Source organism: Zootermopsis nevadensis, unplaced genomic scaffold, assembly GCF_977971745.1.
Source record: "Zootermopsis nevadensis isolate Lab colony 2312 unplaced genomic scaffold, Znev_1.0 Znev_ptg000012l, whole genome shotgun sequence".
In the NCBI taxonomy this organism is placed as follows: domain Eukaryota; kingdom Metazoa; phylum Arthropoda; class Insecta; order Blattodea; family Termopsidae; genus Zootermopsis; species Zootermopsis nevadensis.
Genome location: NW_028259144.1, coordinates 753,291 through 775,253, shown reverse-complemented (window position 1 = coordinate 775,253; position 21,963 = coordinate 753,291). Strand labels below are relative to the sequence as shown.

The 21,963-nt window shown below is 36.2% G+C and overlaps 2 protein-coding genes and 1 long non-coding RNA gene across 9 annotated transcripts in view; 2 read left to right on the top strand and 1 right to left on the bottom strand.

Moving 5' to 3' along the window:
• Positions 1-15,703, top strand: part of LOC110833360 (uncharacterized) — a 30,462-nt gene extending 14,759 nt beyond the window's left edge. Inside the window, exons 8-12 of the mRNA XM_022071344.2 lie at positions 9,882-9,992; positions 11,902-12,006; positions 13,235-13,378; positions 13,595-13,677; positions 14,956-15,703. Of these exons, the coding sequence (XP_021927036.2) occupies positions 9,882-9,992; positions 11,902-12,006; positions 13,235-13,378; positions 13,595-13,677; positions 14,956-15,565 (1,053 nt within the window). The 3' untranslated portion in view covers positions 15,566-15,703. The remainder of the gene's footprint in view (positions 1-9,881; positions 9,993-11,901; positions 12,007-13,234; positions 13,379-13,594; positions 13,678-14,955) is intronic.
• Positions 1,676-10,009, bottom strand: LOC110833359 (SAC3 domain-containing protein 1). 5 transcript variants are annotated; one of them, XM_022071338.2, is made up of 9 exons: positions 9,868-10,009; positions 8,153-8,240; positions 7,790-7,877; positions 7,355-7,458; positions 6,694-6,855; positions 5,450-5,659; positions 4,047-4,187; positions 3,693-3,879; positions 1,676-2,280 (listed from the first exon to the last, which is right to left on the bottom strand). In XM_022071338.2, exons 2-9 carry the CDS (start codon positions 8,221-8,223, stop codon positions 2,170-2,172), a joined length of 1,074 nt encoding a protein of 357 aa, XP_021927030.1. In that variant the 5' UTR covers positions 8,224-8,240; positions 9,868-10,009; the 3' UTR covers positions 1,676-2,169. The 5 variants fall into 5 exon arrangements, with proteins under 5 accessions (XP_021927030.1, XP_021927032.1, XP_021927031.1 ...); XM_022071340.2 differs by having other exon boundaries at positions 8,160-8,240; XM_022071339.2 differs by having other exon boundaries at positions 9,741-9,878.
• Positions 15,704-16,735: 1,032 nt separating the features above from the next.
• Positions 16,736-19,635, top strand: LOC110833366 (uncharacterized). 3 transcript variants are annotated; one of them, XR_015535006.1, is made up of 3 exons: positions 16,736-16,880; positions 18,477-18,616; positions 18,807-19,635. It is a non-coding gene; the product is annotated as an uncharacterized LOC110833366 (long non-coding RNA). The 3 variants fall into 3 exon arrangements; XR_002544191.2 differs by lacking the exon at positions 16,736-16,880 and adding an exon at positions 16,901-17,673; XR_015535007.1 differs by lacking the exon at positions 16,736-16,880.
• Positions 19,636-21,963: the final 2,328 nt, after the last annotated feature.

The window sequence follows — 21,963 nt, the reverse complement described above, 5'->3', positions numbered from 1 at the left end:
TGGATTGTGGAAAAAGTGTGTAAATATTTTATTTGTTTATAGCAACAAATGATTCACTATGAGATTAGAACGTTATAAACGATACATATGTTTCTTTTACTTAGGTTTTTCAGGAAAAAGCCATATCAACTGTTTTATTGTTTGCAGCTGAATTCTGTTGTCACCTGAAATTACTGTCTGATCTGGTGTTACCCTACCAATTTATTACTTCATTGTTTTAAAGAACTACATTTCATTGTGTTAGGTGAAGCAAAGTGTACACCACTGTTGTACAAGTGCATTGTGATACAGTTTTCCTTTCAGAAAATGACATTTATATTATGTGAGATTTGATGTTTTCATGGCAGTGAAGGTGTCAACAGTGGTCTTCTGTATTGTGACATTGTGTCATTCCGTAGATGGTTATAGACTTCTTAAAGGAATTTAGTGCCTCCAGTTTTGACTTCCCTGAAGATGGAGGTAGCATTACTGTGGCTGACTGAATATGATACATGCCGACAGCAAGAACTCATCCTCTTGATGATTAGAATGCAGACACAGGCCACAGATCTCTGGACAGAGCATTGTAATTATATATTGTAATGTGTTTTGATGATGAAGGTCTTGAGTATAAGAAGACTACTCAAGTCACTTTATAAGCTAATTTTTTGTATGAGTGTGGTAATTTGTATTTTAATTAAATTAAGAGGACAAGTGTTTTACTATCAATATTAATGCAATATTATTGTATTCTTTCATCTCATAGTTAGAGCTGAAATGTAATAATGAATTTTAAGTAATGTTTTGCTTTTACATAAAGAAGAAACAAGTGGTGTGTGTAATGTTTGTTAGTTTTAAGACAAGAAGGTTGTTGTTTATATTCAGGGCTTGTTAGTGAATAATCATTAATAGGCTCTAAGAAAGAAATAACATTTAATTCAAGAAATATTGTGGATAATATTAAGAAGAAATTAAGTGTTTGCAATGGTGTACATCAGTGACAAATGTGAATTTACATCCCTTACTGTTGTTGGGCATTCCCTGAGTATTCATGTTCAGTCTGACTATAATTCAATTAAAATATTTAAATAAATATACAAAATACTTACAGCTGTGTATATGATATTTTATTTCATTTGCACAGGATTCTATTTTAATTTCTTGGAGTAGCATATCAGCTACTGGAGAAGATAATGTGTAATAAGACACATTACACTATGTTAAGTATATGAGGACACCAAATTAAAAAGTGTCAGCCATGTGCCATGATAACCTACTTCTGAGAAGTGTGATAACTGCCTCATCACTCCCTAGTCATGCAGAAGCCGTTCTGTAAAAATGTGGTAGTGTACTTAGAAAGTGAAGAGAATTACTTTGCATATTTCTTTTTCAGGACCTACATATTCTTATTTCTGTGATACTGTGTATTCAAACTGATAGTCATGTAGGTGGTATCAAACATTTCAGCAACTAAATAGCCTGTCAAATTCTGTACACAATCCTGTTCAATTAATTAGTTATGATGTTTTGTATATATTTCAGTATAAGATATACAGTGGTTCTCATTCAACTGCCAAAGTCAAATAATAATAATCTTTAAACTGGCTACTTTAGTGATCCCTTGATGAAACCATTTCTTAATCATGCCTGTAGATATGTTATTTTGGGCCCATTTTGCATGTAATCAAAAGCTATGTCACTTCTTATAATGTATATTTTTTTACATTACATAGTGCTACATATATCAGTGTAAATGTATAGAGACTAGGAATCCACTACACTAATAAATTGGCATCACATTATAAAAGCAATTTATTATTTGTATATAAAGTAGAGACGCACAGTTGGCAAGGAATTGCAGTGTGTGTGGCTGTTAGGCACTCGACAAATTCCTGTATTTGGCGTCTTGTTATAAGGAATGTTTAGTAATTAAATTATTATATATTCACATTCTTGAATATCCTTTTGGTTGTCTAATTAAAAATATAAGTGATTATGCCTTAAATAATTCAAAGTATAAGAATGTTAGTTTCAGGTTATAATTTGAAACAAAATTCTGCAACTCTTCACAGTTTCCAATTCTCTTAAGTCTTCAATCAATGTCATAGGCCTTACTTCATGCAAGAATTTTCTGTAACAAGAATCCCATCTTCTTTTTATCCTGCTGACATATTAATAAAACTAAATCCCTTATTTCACAGTTTCTGTTGGTTCTGGTGCACGATCTTTGAGCAACAGAAGTTCTGTCAAGTCAACTGACTGTAGTGCCATGTCCACACACTCGACATACAAACAAGGACCCTGCATATCAAAAAAAGAAAGAAAGAAAGAAAGGTGAGTTACTATATGTGTATTGAAAGTAGAAACACACAGACGATGCTGGGCTTTAAAATTTATAAATAATTCCTGAAACATTTATCGTCTGGTAGCAATTTTAAATATAAATGTAGTAATTGAAAGCATGTATGAGGTAAATGAGAAATACATACAAAATCTGATCTGAACTCATTGCAAGAAACCACATGAAAGATCAAGGTGTAAATGGGGTGGTCACATTTAAAATTGATGAAGGGATTAGGGAATAAAGTGGCAAACTGAACGGTGGAAATTAGTGATCAATGTGATGGAGCTTTAGATGGCATTGAACAGAGAACTGACTAGCCGAACAACAATTGTAATTAAGGAATAAGTTAGAATTGAACAGGTGACATGTAAACATAAAGCTGTCCCACTATACACCATGTAGGCGCTTGGGGGTAGAGGAGGTATAGCTCTTACTCATTCTCCACCTTGGCTTTAGATGGGGGTGAGCGGTCAGCATCACGCTCTAGCCGCACTTTACTCCCAGGTAAGGACCCCGGTACCCATTGGATAGGAGGCTGGGTGGGCCCCAGAACCAGTCTGGATGCAGAGGCTAGAGGAAAAATCCTCTGCCCCTGTCGGGGTTGAATCCTGGTTGTCCAGTCCGTAGCCAGTTACTATAGTGACTGAGCTACGCTGGCTCCTACAGGTGACATGTATCTTAACCAACTGTTTGAACTTTTATCTCCCAATATTAACATTTCTGGCATAATAGTCACATATACTACAGGTCAGACAGGCATGATTACACTGATATGTGCTTAGGTATAAGAAGTCGGGAAATGTACACTAGTGTAATAATGGTGCTACTTTTGTTATCTTGTTGACTAGATGATCTATTCATGAATGCTGTCTTGTAAGAAGTTATAAGAGGCTGTTTCATCTGTAAAAACATGCCCTTGACCTTTGTGAGCAGTGTCAGTAACATCAGAGTTGTCTGGGGTCTGTGGCCTTTGCATGGGCAGGGCATCCAATGCCTCTCGTCCAACTCAGGATTTCCCACATGGTTTCATGGTCACTGCCACATGTGGGAAGACACTATTGTTCGATCTCAACCAAAATTTTTTAATTTGTTAAACATTTTAGTAAAAATCTCCAGTATCAAATTTCATGAACATCCACTTGGTAGTTCTCAAGCCATTAAATATGGACAGATGAAGAGAGAAAGAGAGAGAGAGAGCCAGGTAAATGGACAGACATAGCAATGGTGATAGATGCATTTTTGCACATTCATTGTTCAACATGCATGAAAATTAATGGATGTACATCCATTAATTATAAATCAGGCAAGAAGACAGTGTGTTCATAAGCCATTTGGAGCTTATGCCTCCGACTGGGGTGGCTGAACTCACGTGTGCATTTGGCTGGAAAGTTGCCTTATTAAACATGACAGCATTATCCTTCACTGAGATGCCATAGCGCTTGCAATCACTTTCTGCTTGTTTATGTGTTTTGTAAAGTAATAAAGTCTGAAGCCTGCTTAGTGGAAATGTGAGATTATGACTGCTGTAGGCACACGACATTATCTGCAGTGCATGTCTGAAACAATAAGAAACCTTAAGCCAGAGATCAATTCTCCATACTGACAGTTTCCGTGGTTTTCATCAGTCTTAACAGCAATATATGTTACAATGGTTCCTTCAACATGCTATGACTACTTAACACAATGACCTTCCAAATTCATTATTAAAAAAAAAATTTCTCACCTCCTAACAAGTGGTAGTTGTTGAGCTGCAACACACTTTAAGAGAGGTGGAAGTTTTGGCAGCAGAGTACACAGACGTACGTAGTTACCAGACCACAGAGCCAGTGACATTGCAAATGCTGTCTTTACTGTTGGGTGCTGCCTGAAACAAAATGTCAGAAACATGGGCATTTATAGAGTTCAACTGTATGATTTATCCTTACGTTAGTCTATTGGAGAGGAAGCTTAGGTGTTTCAAATGTCGCCCTGCACCTTCAGTGAAACTAATGGGGAGTCATCTATTCTAGCTACAAAGCGCAAAGGTCAGTAAATTCCTATGTGAGGAATCCCCAGTCAGGGAATTTCCAAGCTACTCACAAAGTTATAATTCTGGTGAATGTGACAGTATTATTATGCTATGCATACATTTCCTTACTTGTTTATATAAACAGCAAAAGTGAAAAAAAGAAAGGATAAATAATAACCTATAACAAAGTCACAGAAGTGACATTACAAAATTTTATGTACAGCAGGGCTCAAAAATTTCCAGTTGGTTAACATGTCTCTGTCACTATTAATTTTCTGCTGAGGGCTTAATGTCTGTACACATTACTTTTAATAATTCAGTGCATTAATGGCCCAGGTACATTCATGTCAGATGAAGACTTCTTTTTCATGACTGATTTGTTCAAACATTGGACAAAACTTTTTTCACAAGTTTTTGGCTTGGCACTTCACCTTGAATCCGACCATGACGTGTCTGAAATTCTCTCCTTTCACAGGGCCAGTGTTTCATCTCAGCTGATCCTTATTTATTGAAACATATTAAAAATCTTGCCTCATTCTTATGTTTGTCTTTGTTTTTGTTCTTTCACAGAACTAAATACCTGCAACTGAATATTCTTCAGATATAAGTGGCCCCTGTTTTTACTTGACTGAATGACCTGTTGTTTCTTAGGGATAAGAATAACAGTACTTGAAAATTAAAAAAAAAGTTGTTCTGTCACACCATGTAAGTGCTTGGGGGGGGGGGGGGCAGAAGGTATAGCTCCTACAAAAGCTTAACCGTGGCACTAGATAGGGGTGAGTGGCCAGTGTCATGCCCCAGCCATGCTTTACCCCCAGGGAAGGACCCCGGGACTTATTGGACAGGAGGTTGTACTTGAAAATTATGGAACAGTATGAAGATTTCTGTCCTCTGGGTTGTTGCACCGTGTAGTCTGGTCGATGCTAACCAACGTTTCAGAGGTCATACTGCATCAGGCGATCGCCCTGATGACGGAGGCAGTATGACCTCTGAAACGTTGGTTAACATCGACCAGACTACACAGCGCAATAACCCAGAAGACGGATATCTTCATGATTAAAATATTTGGCTGTATCTGAATTGTGTAGAATATTTCATTTCACTTGACTTCACTTCACCTTAATTCTCCTGGTAGTTGCAGCGCCCTACTGAGTGTCTGGTAGCTACCAAGCCCCATCAGTAAGTACAGTGCCTCCATATCTGCTCTCACTTCAAGACTCGAAGTGTTGTGGCAGTCATCATAAAGCACAAGGAGTCGCTTCAGACATTCCAATAAGTGAGTGCAATTGATTGCTGGTTCAAACTTTGATAGTGGTTCTGCACATAGTCTGAAACACCATATGACTGGTTCGTCACTCTGAACTATAAGTGACACCACTGAGGAGGGTAGTATAATGCGCTGTTGGATTAACCTTTATTTAGGAAGTGACTGGTTTATATCTTGACTGCAGTTTCATTGAATATGTTAAGAGAATAAATATTGACAGTGAATTCTAGAAGATTGGGTGGGGGGGGGGGGGGGGTGATAGTACCTTTGAATATGTGAAGCCAGGGATAAGATTCAAACCAGGAACTTTATGAACTTAAGTTGACAGTTGACTACAATTGTTTGTAAGAAGTTCCCAGTTTCATTGTCTTGTTGCGACTCTCCTGATGTTCCTCTGAAATGTTGGTAACCACCTATAAGACTACATGGAGTCAGATCCTAAAAGACCATAATTTGTATCTTCATATGAGTCTCCATGATTTTCCTTAGAAAGGTCATGAATACTGTGAGTAAGCTGTAACATACATGACAGTCACTTTCTTCTGATTCCATGGAACTGAACAAAAAGTGTTGTTTCCTTCTAATTAAATGTTTTCATCTGTATAGAGAGAGAAAATGAACTTTCAATATAATAATCATTCAACTAGGTGATCTGCTTTTGCCTCTGGACTATTGCAAGACATGATATCAAACTTTTTTCCAGTGCTATAATTTTCAACATTAAAACAATGTGTATCCCCCCCCTCCTCACATGCACCTGAAAGACATGTGAGAGTGCATATGTATAATAAATTTACCATACTTTATTTATTTCCTGTCTCTGCCGAGTGGAAAAATAAACTCAAATTTTCTGAGACTTCTTTATTGTTTCACATTATACAAAAGATGACCTTAACAGAGAATACATTTTTTTTAAGGGAGTGCTTACAACAAAATTCAGGACCCTGCATTAAGTGGTACTAGTGTTGCTCCCACTTTTTTTTAATAATTATAGGAAATAAGAGACATTCTCCAGTGGCTTTACTTCCACAATCATCCATTTCCTTGTTTAAAAGGTTCCTAAGGAACTAAACTGTTGCAAAGTACCACTCATACCTGTAGCCAGCATAGCTGTGAAAGCGCACAGTTGGTTCCAGAATTGGGATGCTCTCAACACAACCCAGGCCTTGTATCACCAGGTCTTGTCGCACTGCACGCAGACGGTCAAACACAAAATCATACACTGTGCACCAGTCCACTCCCTGTCGCAAAACAGTGCTGTGAACACCGCAAAATAACCATTAAGTTTTGTAAGCAAGTTCAGATCAGATGTTTAGTCTTTGGAAAGTGATTACCTGTTTTGTATGAGTGTGTCTTACTGATGCAGGAATAATGATTGGAAATATTTGGAGACAAAGATTTAAGGAAAATAACTATGTTATGATATGAACCGAGCGTTAAGTGGATGGCAACACATCGTGATTTTAATTATTATCCCAGAATTGATAAATGTGTTAATTCAAGACCTGCAGCTTAGATCTGATAAACAACAAACAGGATTTGAGGTTTACACAGTGGTGAGTGTGAAGAAGACAGCCTTCTTCAAACAACAAATGCTGATATAGTGACAGCACTATTAAATAAACCACAAACATAATAAAATGAATCTTCAGCTCTGAAGATGGAGGTGATACACGTCTCCAGAATGTTGGTAAACATCTGCAAGACCATATGTGTGTCACAGCCCAGAAGAATGCTATGGACAGTTATTACATACCTGGTTAGAAGGTGGCACACTGTCTTGTAAAGGATGTCTGGTGGCCGCAGTTCATCCTGATGTGGTGTGTGATGACCAGCGGCTGAGCGACTGAAGCTCTTTACCTGTGCAAGTGGTGTTTTTATATTCTGTGACACGAAGAGGGCCTAGGGTATATTGATTAGAACATGAAGAATTTTACAACAATCTTCAAAAAAGACTCTCCAAAACTGTAGAATTGACAGATAATGAAAAATAATACATGGGTATGTCTAGGTAAATGAACATGTTATAATAATATTAAACATTAATTTAATATGTTTTGACAAACAGTAAATAATGTAAATCAGACCAGTGTGAGGGGCAAATCAAATGCTGTCTGCAGTAAGAATAGTAGGCATGGTCCTGCAGATACTGTCAAATAGTACATTTTTTAAGTTGCAGTGTTAGACATACTGTGAGATAAGGGTGGGCTGTAGGTGTGGACTGAAGTGAAGTACCAGCGGGTAACTCCAACAAATGCAGCAGACCCTCTTTCTCTCTCCTGCAACAAATAATGAACATGATAATTCAGTACAAAAGAAGTAAACTGTTAACGAACTTAACTAAATGAAGTTGGTGTGTAGAATCCCAAAGAGTGTTCAAAGAAAGTTAAGTTCGGTGTTTTAATAAAGTGAAAGAACACTACCAAAATGTAGGTTAAATTTTCAAGTTCTGTTTGCTTTGTCTGATGTTTTGACAAATGTGAATAAATATCATACATGAGTCCACTACATACACATCAAACTATCATTGTACTTTTTTTTCATGTTTACTTACAACTTACGTTCTCTTACAGGGCACATGTCCATACATGTGCCCTTGATGAAGACAGGAGAGAAGGCAGTCATTTCACTAACAGAACATGCTGAAACAAAAGCAAATGAACAGACAATCCCTCTCTGTTGTAGTGAACAGTTAACTATATTTCAGCTCTGAGAGTTTTTTTTCATATCCTGTGATATATCTGGTTGCATTCTGCTACAAATGGATATTTCCTCGCTTTCAAAACAAACTAGAGAACACTTCATCTTCCTATGCTTCTCACACTCCATAAGATGAGAGGGCCAAGATGTATTGTCAATGTCCATCTAAACTTAAATCTAATCTTCCTTTACTGAGAGATAAAGCCTGATATGATAATGAGATTGTGATACTGAGCTGTCACATACCTCAGGGGTGATGTTAGATAAGTATGGATCACTGGTAAACAACTGAGTCTTTAAAACAAATCTTGTCTCATCATCACTACACTTTGTTCATTCGGGGGGGATTAGTTTAGTTTCTTACTCAAGATTTTAAAACGCAACCAACCCTACCGAGGGGGGGGGGGGTGGTTAAAAGTAAAGTTTGTCCCACTATATGCCATGTAGGCATTTGGGGTGAGTGAAGGTATAGCTCCTCTCTTCCTTGACCTCGGCACTAGATGGGGGTGAGTGGTCAGCATCACGCCCCGGTCAAGTGTTTTAAACCCCTTCCTTTCATTGTATGCCGAGTAAACAGATGACGTTTCCTAGGTAACCATTGTTGTCGATTTGTTGATATTGATCTTACACATTTTTGTGACCCGTCTTCGTTACACTTTTTTGCTGAATGACCTTGATAGAAGAAAGGAGCGTTTTGCTCTAGTCTAAATCTTAAAATCTCTGATGATGGTGCATGAAATACATAAAACTGTTCTCTTTAAGTTGTCCATGACAAGAATTACATGCGAGTATTAGTATTGTTGTTATTCTCGTTGTCGTTTAGATGATTAACAAAGTCCAAAAGATCAGTTTTACATATTACACATGTTCTTGGAGCTGAGGTAGGATGGTAGGATGAGGTGAGGATGACCGAGTGGCAGAGGATTTTTCCTCTGGCCTCTGCAACCATACCGGCTCTGGAGCCCACTGAGCCTCCTGTCCAATAGATACCGGGGTCCTCTCCTGGGCTTAAAGTGTGGCCGGGGTGAGGCTGACCACTCATGGCTGTCTAGTACCAAGGTTAAGAATGAGTAGGAGCTATACCTCCTCTCCCCTAAACACCAACATGACATACAGCAGGACAGCTTTACTTTTCTTCAGTTTTTTGTTTTACTTTATTCTCTTTTAATCATTACTTATGTGTACCCATTCACCACTTGAAAAAAGTGATGTACCAAAATAATATTACAGGATTTCTGATAATCTGACATGAAAAGTCTGGTGCAACAGAACATATTCTCTGATATAAAGAAAATTGGTTTCTTGGGCAACCCATACGAATGAAATGGATGTCTTCAAGGGCCCAATTTGCCCTTCTCTGATTTGATGCCAAACAAAAATAATGCAGATTCATGAAAGTGTTGGTGGTGGTCTGCTGGATTAACTTGTAGGTGTGTACCTACGCTTTAGAGGAAGATACTACATCCACCTTGAGCCCAAGAGATGGAGGCAGCAAATCCACGTTGCGTCACAATCTACAAGTCCACCATCGACATCTTCACCGCCGTGAGAGCATAAAATTTCACTTACTTGAAATTCACTAGAAACTCCGCTTGGAGGAACACTGGATGAATACAAACATTAACTCATCTTTAACTGAAGTATATCTAGTGATGGAATTCTGTTCTTGGAGTGATAATCCTGTGGATTCTGTGGTAAAAGACAAGTAAATCGCGTCGACAAAACCAATTTAATAGTTCTTTTCTATCACGGCATAATGGAATCGTTAAGAACTGGGTTTGTGATCAGAGCGACCTACATCTTGCCAAAATCGATAGAAAGGAAGGGCATACATGTTTCGTTGCTTTAGTATTATTTATCGTCAATGAAATTATTTCATTGCGAAAAACTGTACGTCTGCTCAGGACCTAATAGTGTCATATACTAGTCAAATTATAGAGTGCTTCTTAGATAAATAATTAGGTAGTGAATTCCCTTTGTTTCCTTGCGCTGTTAATGTAATGTATTGGTGATAATTGACGGAGACAAGGTTAGCAGTGTGATATGTGTTTATTGTGGTTTTTTGTCATGAACACATGCGATTTTATAGAATATAACATTTTTGAACCTCTGATGGCTATCAGTTGACAGCCGAGACAGTATCAAACTTAAATTCAAGGAAAAATTAATGTTGATATAATAGTACAAATTGTGCTTATGTGTATTGTATAATTATGACTTATTCTACATCTTATTGCCATCTGGCTAACTTAAGAATACGTGGAATGTAATAAAGATGTATGTATATTATTGTATATTCCAGTTACAAATTAAGTATGTACATTTGCAGTTTTCCGTCTTCTGTCAGGTGGAAGAAGTAATATAGTTAAGGATTTTTTTTATAATAGAATTTGTACAGGACCTGCTGTTGTAGTTATTGAAACTAATATTTCATAAATTAAACTCACAGTCTATAACGTTTATAGTAAGTGTAAATTCAGTGCTGTATCACATTTTGTACTTTATTCTGTTTTGGAGTCAGTATCACACATAATAGAACATAATTTATATACATTCTTTTGAACCTTCATAGTTCACACCAAGGATGTGGCACTTGTAATATTAATACCAACACTTGGTACAAATAAAATACTAATACAACTATAAGTACATAGTTGAGACAGGTAATTATATAAATGTTTACAGTATTTAATCAATTTAAATTGAAGTAAACTCTTTTACATAGAAGAAGTTCTTTGTACTGAGAAAAAGGAATGAGTTAATTAATCTTTCGTAGCTTGCTTAAATATTTGTATATCATGGTTTAAATTTTTAATGCTTGCTGGAAGATTTTTGAATAATTTAATCCCTGCATAGTAAACACCTTTATGATATTTAGTGAGGTTAGGTTTTGGCACATGAAGGTTATGTTTATTTTATTCATGTCAGAATGTGTTTGAAACTTCCGTATGTTGTTTGCAACAAACATCAATAATGGGACTAAGAATGCTCTTAAAGAAATGGGGAAGGGTACATTAACTTTCATAAACAGTTCTCTGCAAGAGATTTGTTTTACCACATTCCATTATTCTAATGATGTTCTTTTGAATGTTACATAAATACTATTTTTCTATATGTTGAATTTCCTCATAAAATAATTTCATATGACATGATGAAATGGAAATAAGCAAAGTAAACTAATATTGAAGTATCTATTTTCAAGAGTGGTGTGACTGTCCTCATAGCAAAGCATGCAGAACTTTTGACGTAAATACGTCTATACGGAAGGGTCATTCAGCAAAAATGTGTAAGATCCGTATCAACAAATCGACAACAATGGTTAGCTTGAGTGCATTGTTATGTTACCTAGGAAATGTCATCTGTTTACTTGGCATTGTTGTGTTATATTACTGCCATCAACAATCCGCTTTTGTAACAAGATGGATGACATTGAAGATAACATTACATTACAGAGACGTAAATATAATTTAAATACGGAGACGTATTTACGTCAAATTCTCTGGAACCGTGGTTCCACTGTCAATTTTTTTTTTTTTGGGGGGGGGGATAATATATTCAGACTCATGTTCAATTAAATGAACTTAGATGTTTATTTTCTCGCAGCACAACATGGACCCAATTAAAGAGGAAATTGATTCAGACAGTGATGTGCTACCATTGTTCACAGTTGTCAACATAAAAACTGAACCAGAAACAATCTTGGAAGAGGTGAGTCCTTATTTTGATGGATTGTTTTTCCTTGGCCATGGTGTGTAATTTTTCTTTTCTCACACTATCAAATTCAAATTAATTCACATAGTACAAAATTTACGAGATTAATTCTGAGGTAAATCTTGATTTCCTTTATTCATATACAAACTTAAATAGAGGAGATTGAATATAGAGTAAACAAACCAACAACTATTAACACTATGATAGACACTAGTGCCATATGCGTTTTGACCTCAAGAGGTCATCATCAGTGGCATAAGGGAAATTAATACATTTAGTCAAATGGTTCAAACTAGATTCAGAATTAAAAATGAAAAAGTATATGACAAGATTTTTGAAGTGACACTGCACGAGATGCTATTATTCACAGGAGTAAAACTTGCACTTAGCTATTGATCCCGTTGTTCGGTGGCCATAGCTGGTCTCTGCAAGCTATAGTTGCGTCGTCTGTTTTAAGAGGAGATTTAACTTGTACTTTATTTATATTACCAGTCTTAAATTATTCAAATATCACACAAATGTAAAGTTTATATTTTTGGGAGGGATAAAAAAGCTATCCCTCTGCACACCAAATCAGCACTTGGGGTAAGACAGTATAGCAATTGCTACTCATTCTTAAGTTCAGCAGTAGATAGGGGTGAGTGGTTAGCATCATGCCCCAACCACGCTTTACCCCAGGGAAAGGACCCCAGTACCCATTGGATAGGAGGCTGGGTTAAGCCCCAGAGCCAGTCTGGACACAGGCTAGAAGAGAAACTGTCTGCTACTGTCACAGATCTAACTCTGATCCTCCAGTCCATGGTCAGTCACAACATTGATAGCTAACTTTGCTTTTTTTTAAAGCAGAAGAGAAATTTTAATGCACTCATCACTATATAAAATATGAGATACACGTTTGATACATTATTCTCTTTTAATGGCTGCTACATCGAAAGACAGTTTTACCCTCTAGCAGGAAGATTGCACTCTTTCAGTTTGAAATAAGAAATTGTGAAACCTGCTGTTGATGTGGCATATAAAATTACAAATATTCCTGTTATTGTAATAAATTTGTATATAGTTAAACTGGCAATTCTAGAAATGGCCTACTTTTTCACAGCCCAAAAGTTCACGCAGTACACAAAAGTTCTGCATCAGACCAAATCCTGAACTCGTTTCATTGTTGTATGATTCAAGGAAAATGTGTATTCCATTTTGACATTTGAGATCGCAATGTTTTGTGTAGGACTCTGAATTGGAAACACGTGCAGGTGCATTTAATGAAAACACTAGCACTGAAAGATCCAGTATTCTAGCAGCGATGCGCAAAGCCATGTCAGAAGGAGTTATCTCAGAGACACATCTTGGACCTAGCAGTGCTAATGACTTGGTGAGGAAGTTCAGTTGTGTTACAATAAAATAAAATGCATTGCGGCATTTCTAATACTTAAATCAGCTTCATAATGGAATTAATACAGTTTTTTATTATATTGATTTTCTGAAATTATTTCTGTTGTGCACTCTTTTTAAAATTAATCAAGTGTGGTTTGCAGTAATTACCTGTTTTAAAAATATATGTCCTTAATTAGGTTTCTGTTTCTCCTAGGAGTTTTGTGAAGATACTGTAGTGCACAGAGACTCGCCGAAGGCTGATGCATCAAACAAAGAGCAGGAAGTATCTCTACAAACGTGAGTCTTCCTTTTTGATGTTGGTTTTCTAGAACTTATTTACATGTTCAAGTGTTTTCATTTTTAATACTTTTCAAGTATTTTCATAGTACTATATAAAATCATTGTTTTCTGCATGAGTATTGCTATTGCCTCTAGGTCTCTTGTGTGGTTATTATATAAAGTCAGGAGATTTTTAGTGAAAAGAATGTAACAGTCTGTTTTCTCCATTCATATTCTTAAATCCAGCATTATCAGCCATGTGCCATCCATCTGGCCATGCATTGCAGTAGCATCCCACTAAACCATTAAACCCTAGAGTTAAGTCTGGCCAGCAGTCCTATGGTATAGGAGTTGAGACTTCCTATTCATGTTTTATGGATGTTTGTTCTGAAATATTGTATTCTAATACATGATGTATCCCTTGAACTATCAGCATTAGGTTCTCCTGCTTCTTCCTCTTCAGTCTTCTATATAGGGAATAAACATACAAATGTGAGCATAATTGTTTGCTGATATACGCATGGTGATGACCGAGGATGGGTAATTAAAAGAAAAGGAAGTCTTGGACAATCAGTCAGTGGTGACAGTACATTGTGTGGGAGGAACTGGTTACCTCGCTTAAGATATGACAGCATGTTTGAACAAGTCAGCTCCATGCTTGTGTATATTTCTTTTGCTCCTGCTAGTACCACTTGTTATGCAATATATTGCATTTTAGCCACAAGCATTAATATCTTTGTTAAATTGTGCATGTGAGTTTGTAGGTGGAGAAATTTTCCACACATTTAATTCTGAGATTTTTCTCACTCTTATATTGTATATACTTAGCAGTGTCAAACAAAATAGTGTTTAATAAAATACATTGGTACAATAATATAATGAAGTGTTGTGAATATAGGGCATTTCAGTTACATTTTGTGATAGTACCAGTGTACATGGAGACATTATTGGCCGTGCATCACAGGTTGTGCTTAATCCAAGTGGTCATGTGTCACAGTAGCATACTGCTAAACCATTGCCTCTGAAGCTAAAGTCCAGCTAGCAAGATCTGTAGTGCGAGGGTTTAAACTCCTGTTCCAATATGATCAAGGTTGAAATATCACAGCATTTAGTGAAGAAAGTATGAGTTCAGGACAGACTGGTCTTTTTTTTTTTATTGTCATGTGTTGCATTGTGTAAATCTGGATTTTTTGATGAGAACAAAAACGATACTCCTAAGGGAGACCCTATGTGCATCCAGTAAGCATAAAAGCATCATCTTAGTTTTTTACTTCTAGTATCACTCTTCTCTTACAGCCTGGAAGAATTTGCAGTTTGTCAGGATGACTCGGTTGGTGATAGCAGTTCAACACAAGTTGATTTCAATTTCCCAGCTAAACAGGAATTTCCTGTTGAATCTTTTCCAAATAGTTTAACTGGGAAATGTGATAAGAGTTGTCAGACAGCGCGTGAAATAGAATATTATAAATGTAAGGTATGCAAAAAAGTATTTCCTACGAAAAAGTATCTGATGTTACATATCCTTACACATACTGAGAAGAATCCATATAAATGTGATATGTGTAGTAAAACATTCTTGCACAGTGGGAACCTTGCAAGACATCGGCGCTCTCATAAAGGAGAGAAACCATATACGTGTGATCTGTGTAAAACTAATTTCTCTCGTAGGGAAACTTTGCAACGACATTTTCGAACCCATACGAGAGAGAAACCATTCAAATGTGAAATATGCAATAAAGCTTTCTCGGACAGCGGTTATCTTGTGACACATAGGCGTACACATACTGGTGAGAAGCCGTATAAATGTGAAATGTGCAACAAGGAATTCACACAAGGGGGGAATCTTACTAGACATAGAAGTACATCTGGAGTATGCAAAGTATTAGGAACTAAATTGCTTTGTTAGATGGATAAGAGTTAAGTTAGCCATCATGAACCTTGTTGTAGGATGCTTATTTAATTATTAACTGTAATTTGTGTTCTTTTATTATAAGACATAAATTTAGATGTAGCTGTTGTATTAAAGATAATGGAGTGTAATTGATTTTATGGCTGTTGTAGTACATTTTGCAGTGTTGTAAATGTTCTGTTCATTTTGCAGGACCTTCATATTGTCCTATTTAATCTAAGAAGATGGCTGTCCTCTCAGTCATTGCCCTGATGATGAAGGAACCCAGTACCTTTGAAACATTGTAAACTTTTACCAGACTACATAGTGTTCTAACCCAGATGACAGCCATCTTCGTATTTGCTGCTATGAGAACCTCAGTTCCTACTGTTTAATGTAAGTGAATCTCCATACCCTTATCTTTAGTCTAGCTCTTTTGTAGGTATAAGTCTTAATCAGAAATTGCAGATAATAATATGTAACTATTTTAATATCTATAATTTTGTGTGTGTTTGGCATTGCTATTGCCCTAAAATGACTTTTTCCCCTGCCACCCCCTTCCCTCCGCATTCATACATTGAATGATATCTTCATTTCTTACATCTTCTTAATAAATACTTTGTTTTACATTCTATCAGATCCTAATTTCTATATATTGTGAAATATGTCTTCATATGTAATGTTTAACATATAATCTTATTATTGCTTTTGGGAGACCTAATATTTATCCCGTTTACATATACATCACTTTGCATCATACGTAACATATCCAATCTGCTGTTATTGCAGCAAGTACAGTCGCCGACAGACAAAACACACAGTACAGTGATGTTAAGCAAACCATCCTTATTTTCAGCAAATTTTTTCCTCCATTCACTGTGTCTTTTGGTTCAGCAGAATGAAAGTGATTTGCATGTTATTATCTGCTTTCTGTGCATTGTGTTAATCAACTGTGGTGTTCGAAGTTGATCGTTGAACACCAATAACATAAGAGAAAGTCATTTTAACTTTTATTTTTATAGTTCTGAAACAATGTTTCTTACTCTCAGGGATTGACTGTAATGCCCAGTTTGTAGTGAAATAATCAGGAACATTTAGGATCCAAGATGCTTGAAAATGTGAAGATGTTCCTGTTTGTTTGTTTGTTTGTTTGTTTGTTATAATTGTTTCCTTTGCCTTCATTTGAAGACGGAAATGTCTGACGATGGCTGCTTCTGGGTTGTTGCGTTGTGTAGTCCGGTTGCAACGGAATATGATGCTGCTGCTGCTGATGATGATAATTTATTGGGTGATATAAATACAATGAAGAGGAACACAGAAGTTTTACTAGAAGGTAGTAGAAAGGTTGGCCTAGAAATAAATTAAGAAAACATGTTAGTACCTCTTCAGCTGACAGGCAGGCAAAATGATATTAGGGTAGCTAATAAATCCTTTGAAAGTGTGACAAAAGTCAAGTATTTGGGAACAATAACAAATAAAAATTATATTCTTGAGAAAATTGGGAGGATACTTAATTCTGGAATTGCTTGCTACTTTTCATTTCAAAATATTTTGCCTTCCCATCTGATTTCTAATAACCTAAAGATTAGAATATAGAAAATAATTTTGTATGTGTGTGAAACATGGTCTCTTATTCTTAGGGAGGAACACGTTTTGTAGGTGTTGAGGAGGATATTTGAGCCCAGGAGAAAAGAGGTTTGGTATGGAGAAAACTAAATAATGATGAGCTTAAAAATTGGTATTTGCCCCTGAATATTGTCAGGGTGAATAAGTCGAGAAGAATGAGATGGGCAGGACATGTGGCATGAGGTGTGCACCGGGTAATAGTTGCGAAGTCTGAAGGGAAGAGACTGCTGGAGAGAACTAGACGCAGGTGGGAGGATAACAGTTCTGGATATTCGCATTATTTTCGCTGACCATAGGCTATCCAGTAGAATGTCATCAAGGCCACCGACGCCGAAATCATATTCGTACAATATTTTGTATCACATGCAGATGGCAGTGAGATCTGTGCTTCCAAACGAAAGAAAAAAATATCGTGCAGCCATTCTGCGACGGCCATTTTGTGAGTAAGTTATTGTAGTGTAAGAAACAGTTTTAAAAGATTTTAACGAAGTTATTAAAAAGTAAGGAATTCTGGCGATTTGTAATCATAGTATTAATACATTTTAAGAATGTGTTCATACAAGGTATATGGACTATGAGAGAAGTGATATTATTCATACATCGGTGTTATAGTCCATAGATTTTACAGTGAAATTTAAGTAAATGCATAAGTTGACAAAGAAGTAAAATATTAAGTATAGGAGAACGCTAATTACGCAGCAGTCTTTGATGGTTGTGGAAGTAGCTTGGGATAGTTTATTTCACATTAGTAGCGTACTATTGATTTGGGGCACCGGTATCTTGTTCTTTACTTTTAGCAAGAGAACTCGGAAGTAAACTGGTTGCTGATCGATTTATTTGCAGTTGCAGCTATAAATTTGGAAATTGTTAGAAAAGAATTTAAGGTACGGGAGAAGTGACAGGAGTTATAGAATATGGCCTCGGTTCATAACGTCACGTGGTAATGGCAGTTCTTTGTTCCACAAAGCTCCTTCTCATTGGGTTTGGTTTTGCTAAAAATCAAGTAAAATTAACCTGGCGTAGGGATTGGAGTGCATTGTATGATTTTATCGTACCGTAGGACTGACATTCTATATGCCACATGAGAAAGGAATGGACACATTGATTGCAGCTGGACTGCCAGTGAATTTTTGTTGTCAAACATGTTTCCAAAAACATTCTGTTACTTGGGTTTAGAAGCATACAGAGACCACATAAGAAAATTCTATTCTAAGGGACAAGTTTGGAGATCCACCATTCATGATTATTAATTGTGATCGAAGCAGTTGAAAGTCCTTCTATAAGTTGTCCTCTTTATTGACAGAGTTTTATGGCTGCACTGAAGAAACTGCTGTTCCCGGTGATGAAGATCCTTCATGATGGCAGCCATAGTGGGCAGCTTGCCTGGAATCCAGCCTCTGTACAGTGACCACATGGATTTCTTGTGTGGACACTCAGTTTGGGGTATGTTATGTGCAACTAGGTCTGGAATTTGTAGCCTTGTTGGATAATGCGCTTCTGTGAAAATTTAATCTCAATAAATTGTCTAGTACATATTAGTATTTAAAATACTAATATTTACACTTTCGTTGAGAACTGAATAAGATTCTCATGATTGGTTCTCCTATTTGCCTTGGTTTGGGTATCATCACAGAAGAAACTCCATTCCAAGAGGTGAATGATGTTGAGTGGGAGCTGAGCGAGAATCATCCTGGAAATCTTGTCCTGCCATTGTGAAGAAACTTAACATCTGGTTGAGGGAGCATCTCCCAGGATCCCTTCGTCTATATGGAAGGGTCATTCAGCAAAAACAGCGTTAGTTATGAAGATGTGTAAGATCCAGCGCCGAGTCACCTTTAAATGTTCATTCTTCAGGAATGGTAAGAGTAAGGGTAATGTAACCTATATGTAAAATGATCAGTAAATAAGGACCTTTAAGAATCTGTAATGTGTTTTGTTGTAATTATAATTGCTTGTACATTTATTGTAATTTTAATGAACCAATGTGTACAATTTTCAATGCATCTGGCGCGTTAAGAGCCCGCCTCTCGAAAACCGTAAGACATGGATCTGGACATATTGCAGACGAAATACGTAATACCTCTTGAGCTTTCCATATCTGTTTTCAGATTTTACATATCACAAATGGTTTAGGTTCTACAAACATTTATTTATACAAATAAAGGCGCATCACATTTCACGCTACTGCCGCGTTTGTGTGTTGCGTCATACTGTGTAGAAATAACAAGATGAATGACATTGAAGCTAAAAGAGTCCGTAATGCAGAATATATGAGACAGTACAGAAAACGTAAAAAAATAAAAGTATTAAATAATGAACCCTAAGTTCCCCAAAAAAATTACCAAAAACTAATGCTGAACGTATGAGGGATAGTTAAATGAGCAGTGTCTTAATCAAACTATTTACTCCATTGTAAAGCACGTAAAACGGAATATTTGGAATAAAGCTAATATATAAACTTCCTTTCATTGTATTTATTGCCTAAATATAATTTAAATACAAAGACATATTTACGTCAGATTCTCTGGAACCGTAGTTCCACTGTCAATTTTTCAATTCTAAATAACCAAGGTCACACCTAACCCCATAAATCCGAAAAAAAGGTTTTGAAGAAAAATTAATTGCGGAAGTTGAAGCAAACAAATTCCTTGGCTTACAATACCTTACATTAGAAGAAACACATTGAGTATATTATTCCCAAATTAAGCTCTGCATGCTTTGCCATGAGAACAGTCTTACCACTCATGACAATAGATAGTTTAAAGCTAGTTTACTTTGCTTACTTTCACTCTGTAGTGTCATACGGATTAATCTTTTTGTGAAATTTAACAGACGGTAATTAAGTTTTTTACACGCAAAAGAAAATAAATAGAATAATGGCAGGTGTCAAAAGCAGTGTTTCTTGTAGAAAATTATTTCGTAAATTTTATATACTTTAACTTGCAAGTGAATTTATACTCTGCTTGCTATCATTTGTGGTGGAAAACTTGGATAAATTTAAAAGAAGTACAGATGTACATAATTTAAATACAAGACATAAACATGATCTGTATGTGCCTACAAGTTTGGGATATTAAAACATAATTGGGCATGTGGCATGCATAGGGAAAATGAGAAAAGTATTAAAAAATTGTCAATGAAAATCTGAAAATAACATTAAAATGGATATCTGAAGTACTGGTACTGAGGTATTCAATGGTGGGCAACTGTGAACGTACTGATTAACTTTGGGTTTAAAAGAATAGTGCAACTCTCTGATTAGCTCAGTAGCTATCAAGAACAAAAGAATTACCTGTAATATGCGGACAGCTTCATATGCACGTACTGTACACCCTCAATAGTTGAACTCTGTCCTTGATCACTGAAAGTTTGAACAATGAGGTAAACAGCCTAATATAATAGGAACTTCAGTCATTCCACATTTATATTTCAGTCAAAAATACATTGTGCTAAATATTTACAGCCAAAAAAACCCTTATTACTGGAAAATGTAACGGATAGACAAGTAGACAAATATGCAGGCTCATAATACTGCAAGTTATCAGACGGGATGCTGCCGGTCTGATCTAATGTCGAAATTGGAAAATGGCCGCAAATAATAGATCTTAATGGAGGCAGAAAATTGAGGAGGCCAAGGCCTGATATGGGCTGTAGAGCCATTGGATGGATGGATCTGAACATAATAACACTGCATTTTTCACACTTCTGTATACAGTGCTACTTCATGTCCACCTGCTTCCCAGTTTTCACATCCCTTATAAAACTGGAAACAAAATTCTGTTTGCTAGAAATGTCCCCAGAATCAGCAACTCTTTATCACTTATATACAGATATGGGTCAAACACAGCTTTATTGATTTGTGTGGGCACTGTTCATATTCATAGAAACATTGTTTTCCTGTTTGATATTTTAGAACTAAAGAATTTTTCATATCAGGAAGAGAAATGCTATTCATAAATTATTTTTGCTCAGCAATGTCAAAACTTGAACAGAAAACACTTATTATTCTAGATTAATATACTGCAACCAGGAAGAAACATAGCTTTCAATGAAAATCTAAAGTGACAAGTTGCTACACCTAAACACACTTCATTGAGTGCAAGTTTGTCACATACAAAACCTTCAGCAAAGCTACTAGTACAAATGACTGTAAATTAGGAATTATATCATTAAATAACATATGCAGTGGCTACATCAGTTAAAGTTGATGTAAGATGTTTCAACTCCAAGTGGCGTGTGATGAGGTCACAGTCTACAGCTGTTTTCTTCAACTGGAACAGTTCACTCACTTCACCTATAACTTATCCAGATAGTGCAATCACTCTATAAGTAATTCTGTGATTATGAGACAAATACTCAATTTGTGTGAGGGATTCAAACCATGGATTATGGTCCACCCTAATTTTGTAAACAGGATTCATGACATGTAACCAATAATTTGTTACAATATGTGCAAGTTGAGGGCAATACAGATTAATAACTGAGCAAATTTATTTCTTACTACCTCAACAACTGTCAGTAAAGAAATAATGCAAACAGGTATTGACAAATATCTAACGATTAAATTAGATACATGAAAAAAGTAAGGATATAAAAAATCCACCTTACATCCATTTACAATCACATGTCTGATCACACTAGTTGGAAGTTTCTCATGCTTCATTATATCAACATGCTGATCTTCCTTCAGTAAAGTAATTGCTTTTGCATGTTCTTTGACTATGTCCTTTTCAAACTGTAAAAAGTTATTCAATCTACACCAGACCTATCACAATTAGATTATTTTGTAG

Coding starts and splice junctions, on each gene's coding strand:
- LOC110833359 (XM_022071338.2), bottom strand. CDS start 8,223: ATGACTGCCTTCTCTCCTGTCTTCATCAAGGGCACATGTATGGACATG. Junction 7,878..8,152: donor CCTGTAAGAGAACGTAAGTT/GTAAGTAAACAT, acceptor TATTTGTTGCAG/GAGAGAGAAAGAGGGTCTGC. Junction 4,188..5,449: donor CAACTACCAGGAGAATTAAG/GTGAAGTGAAGT, acceptor ATTTTGTTTCAG/GCAGCACCCAACAGTAAAGA.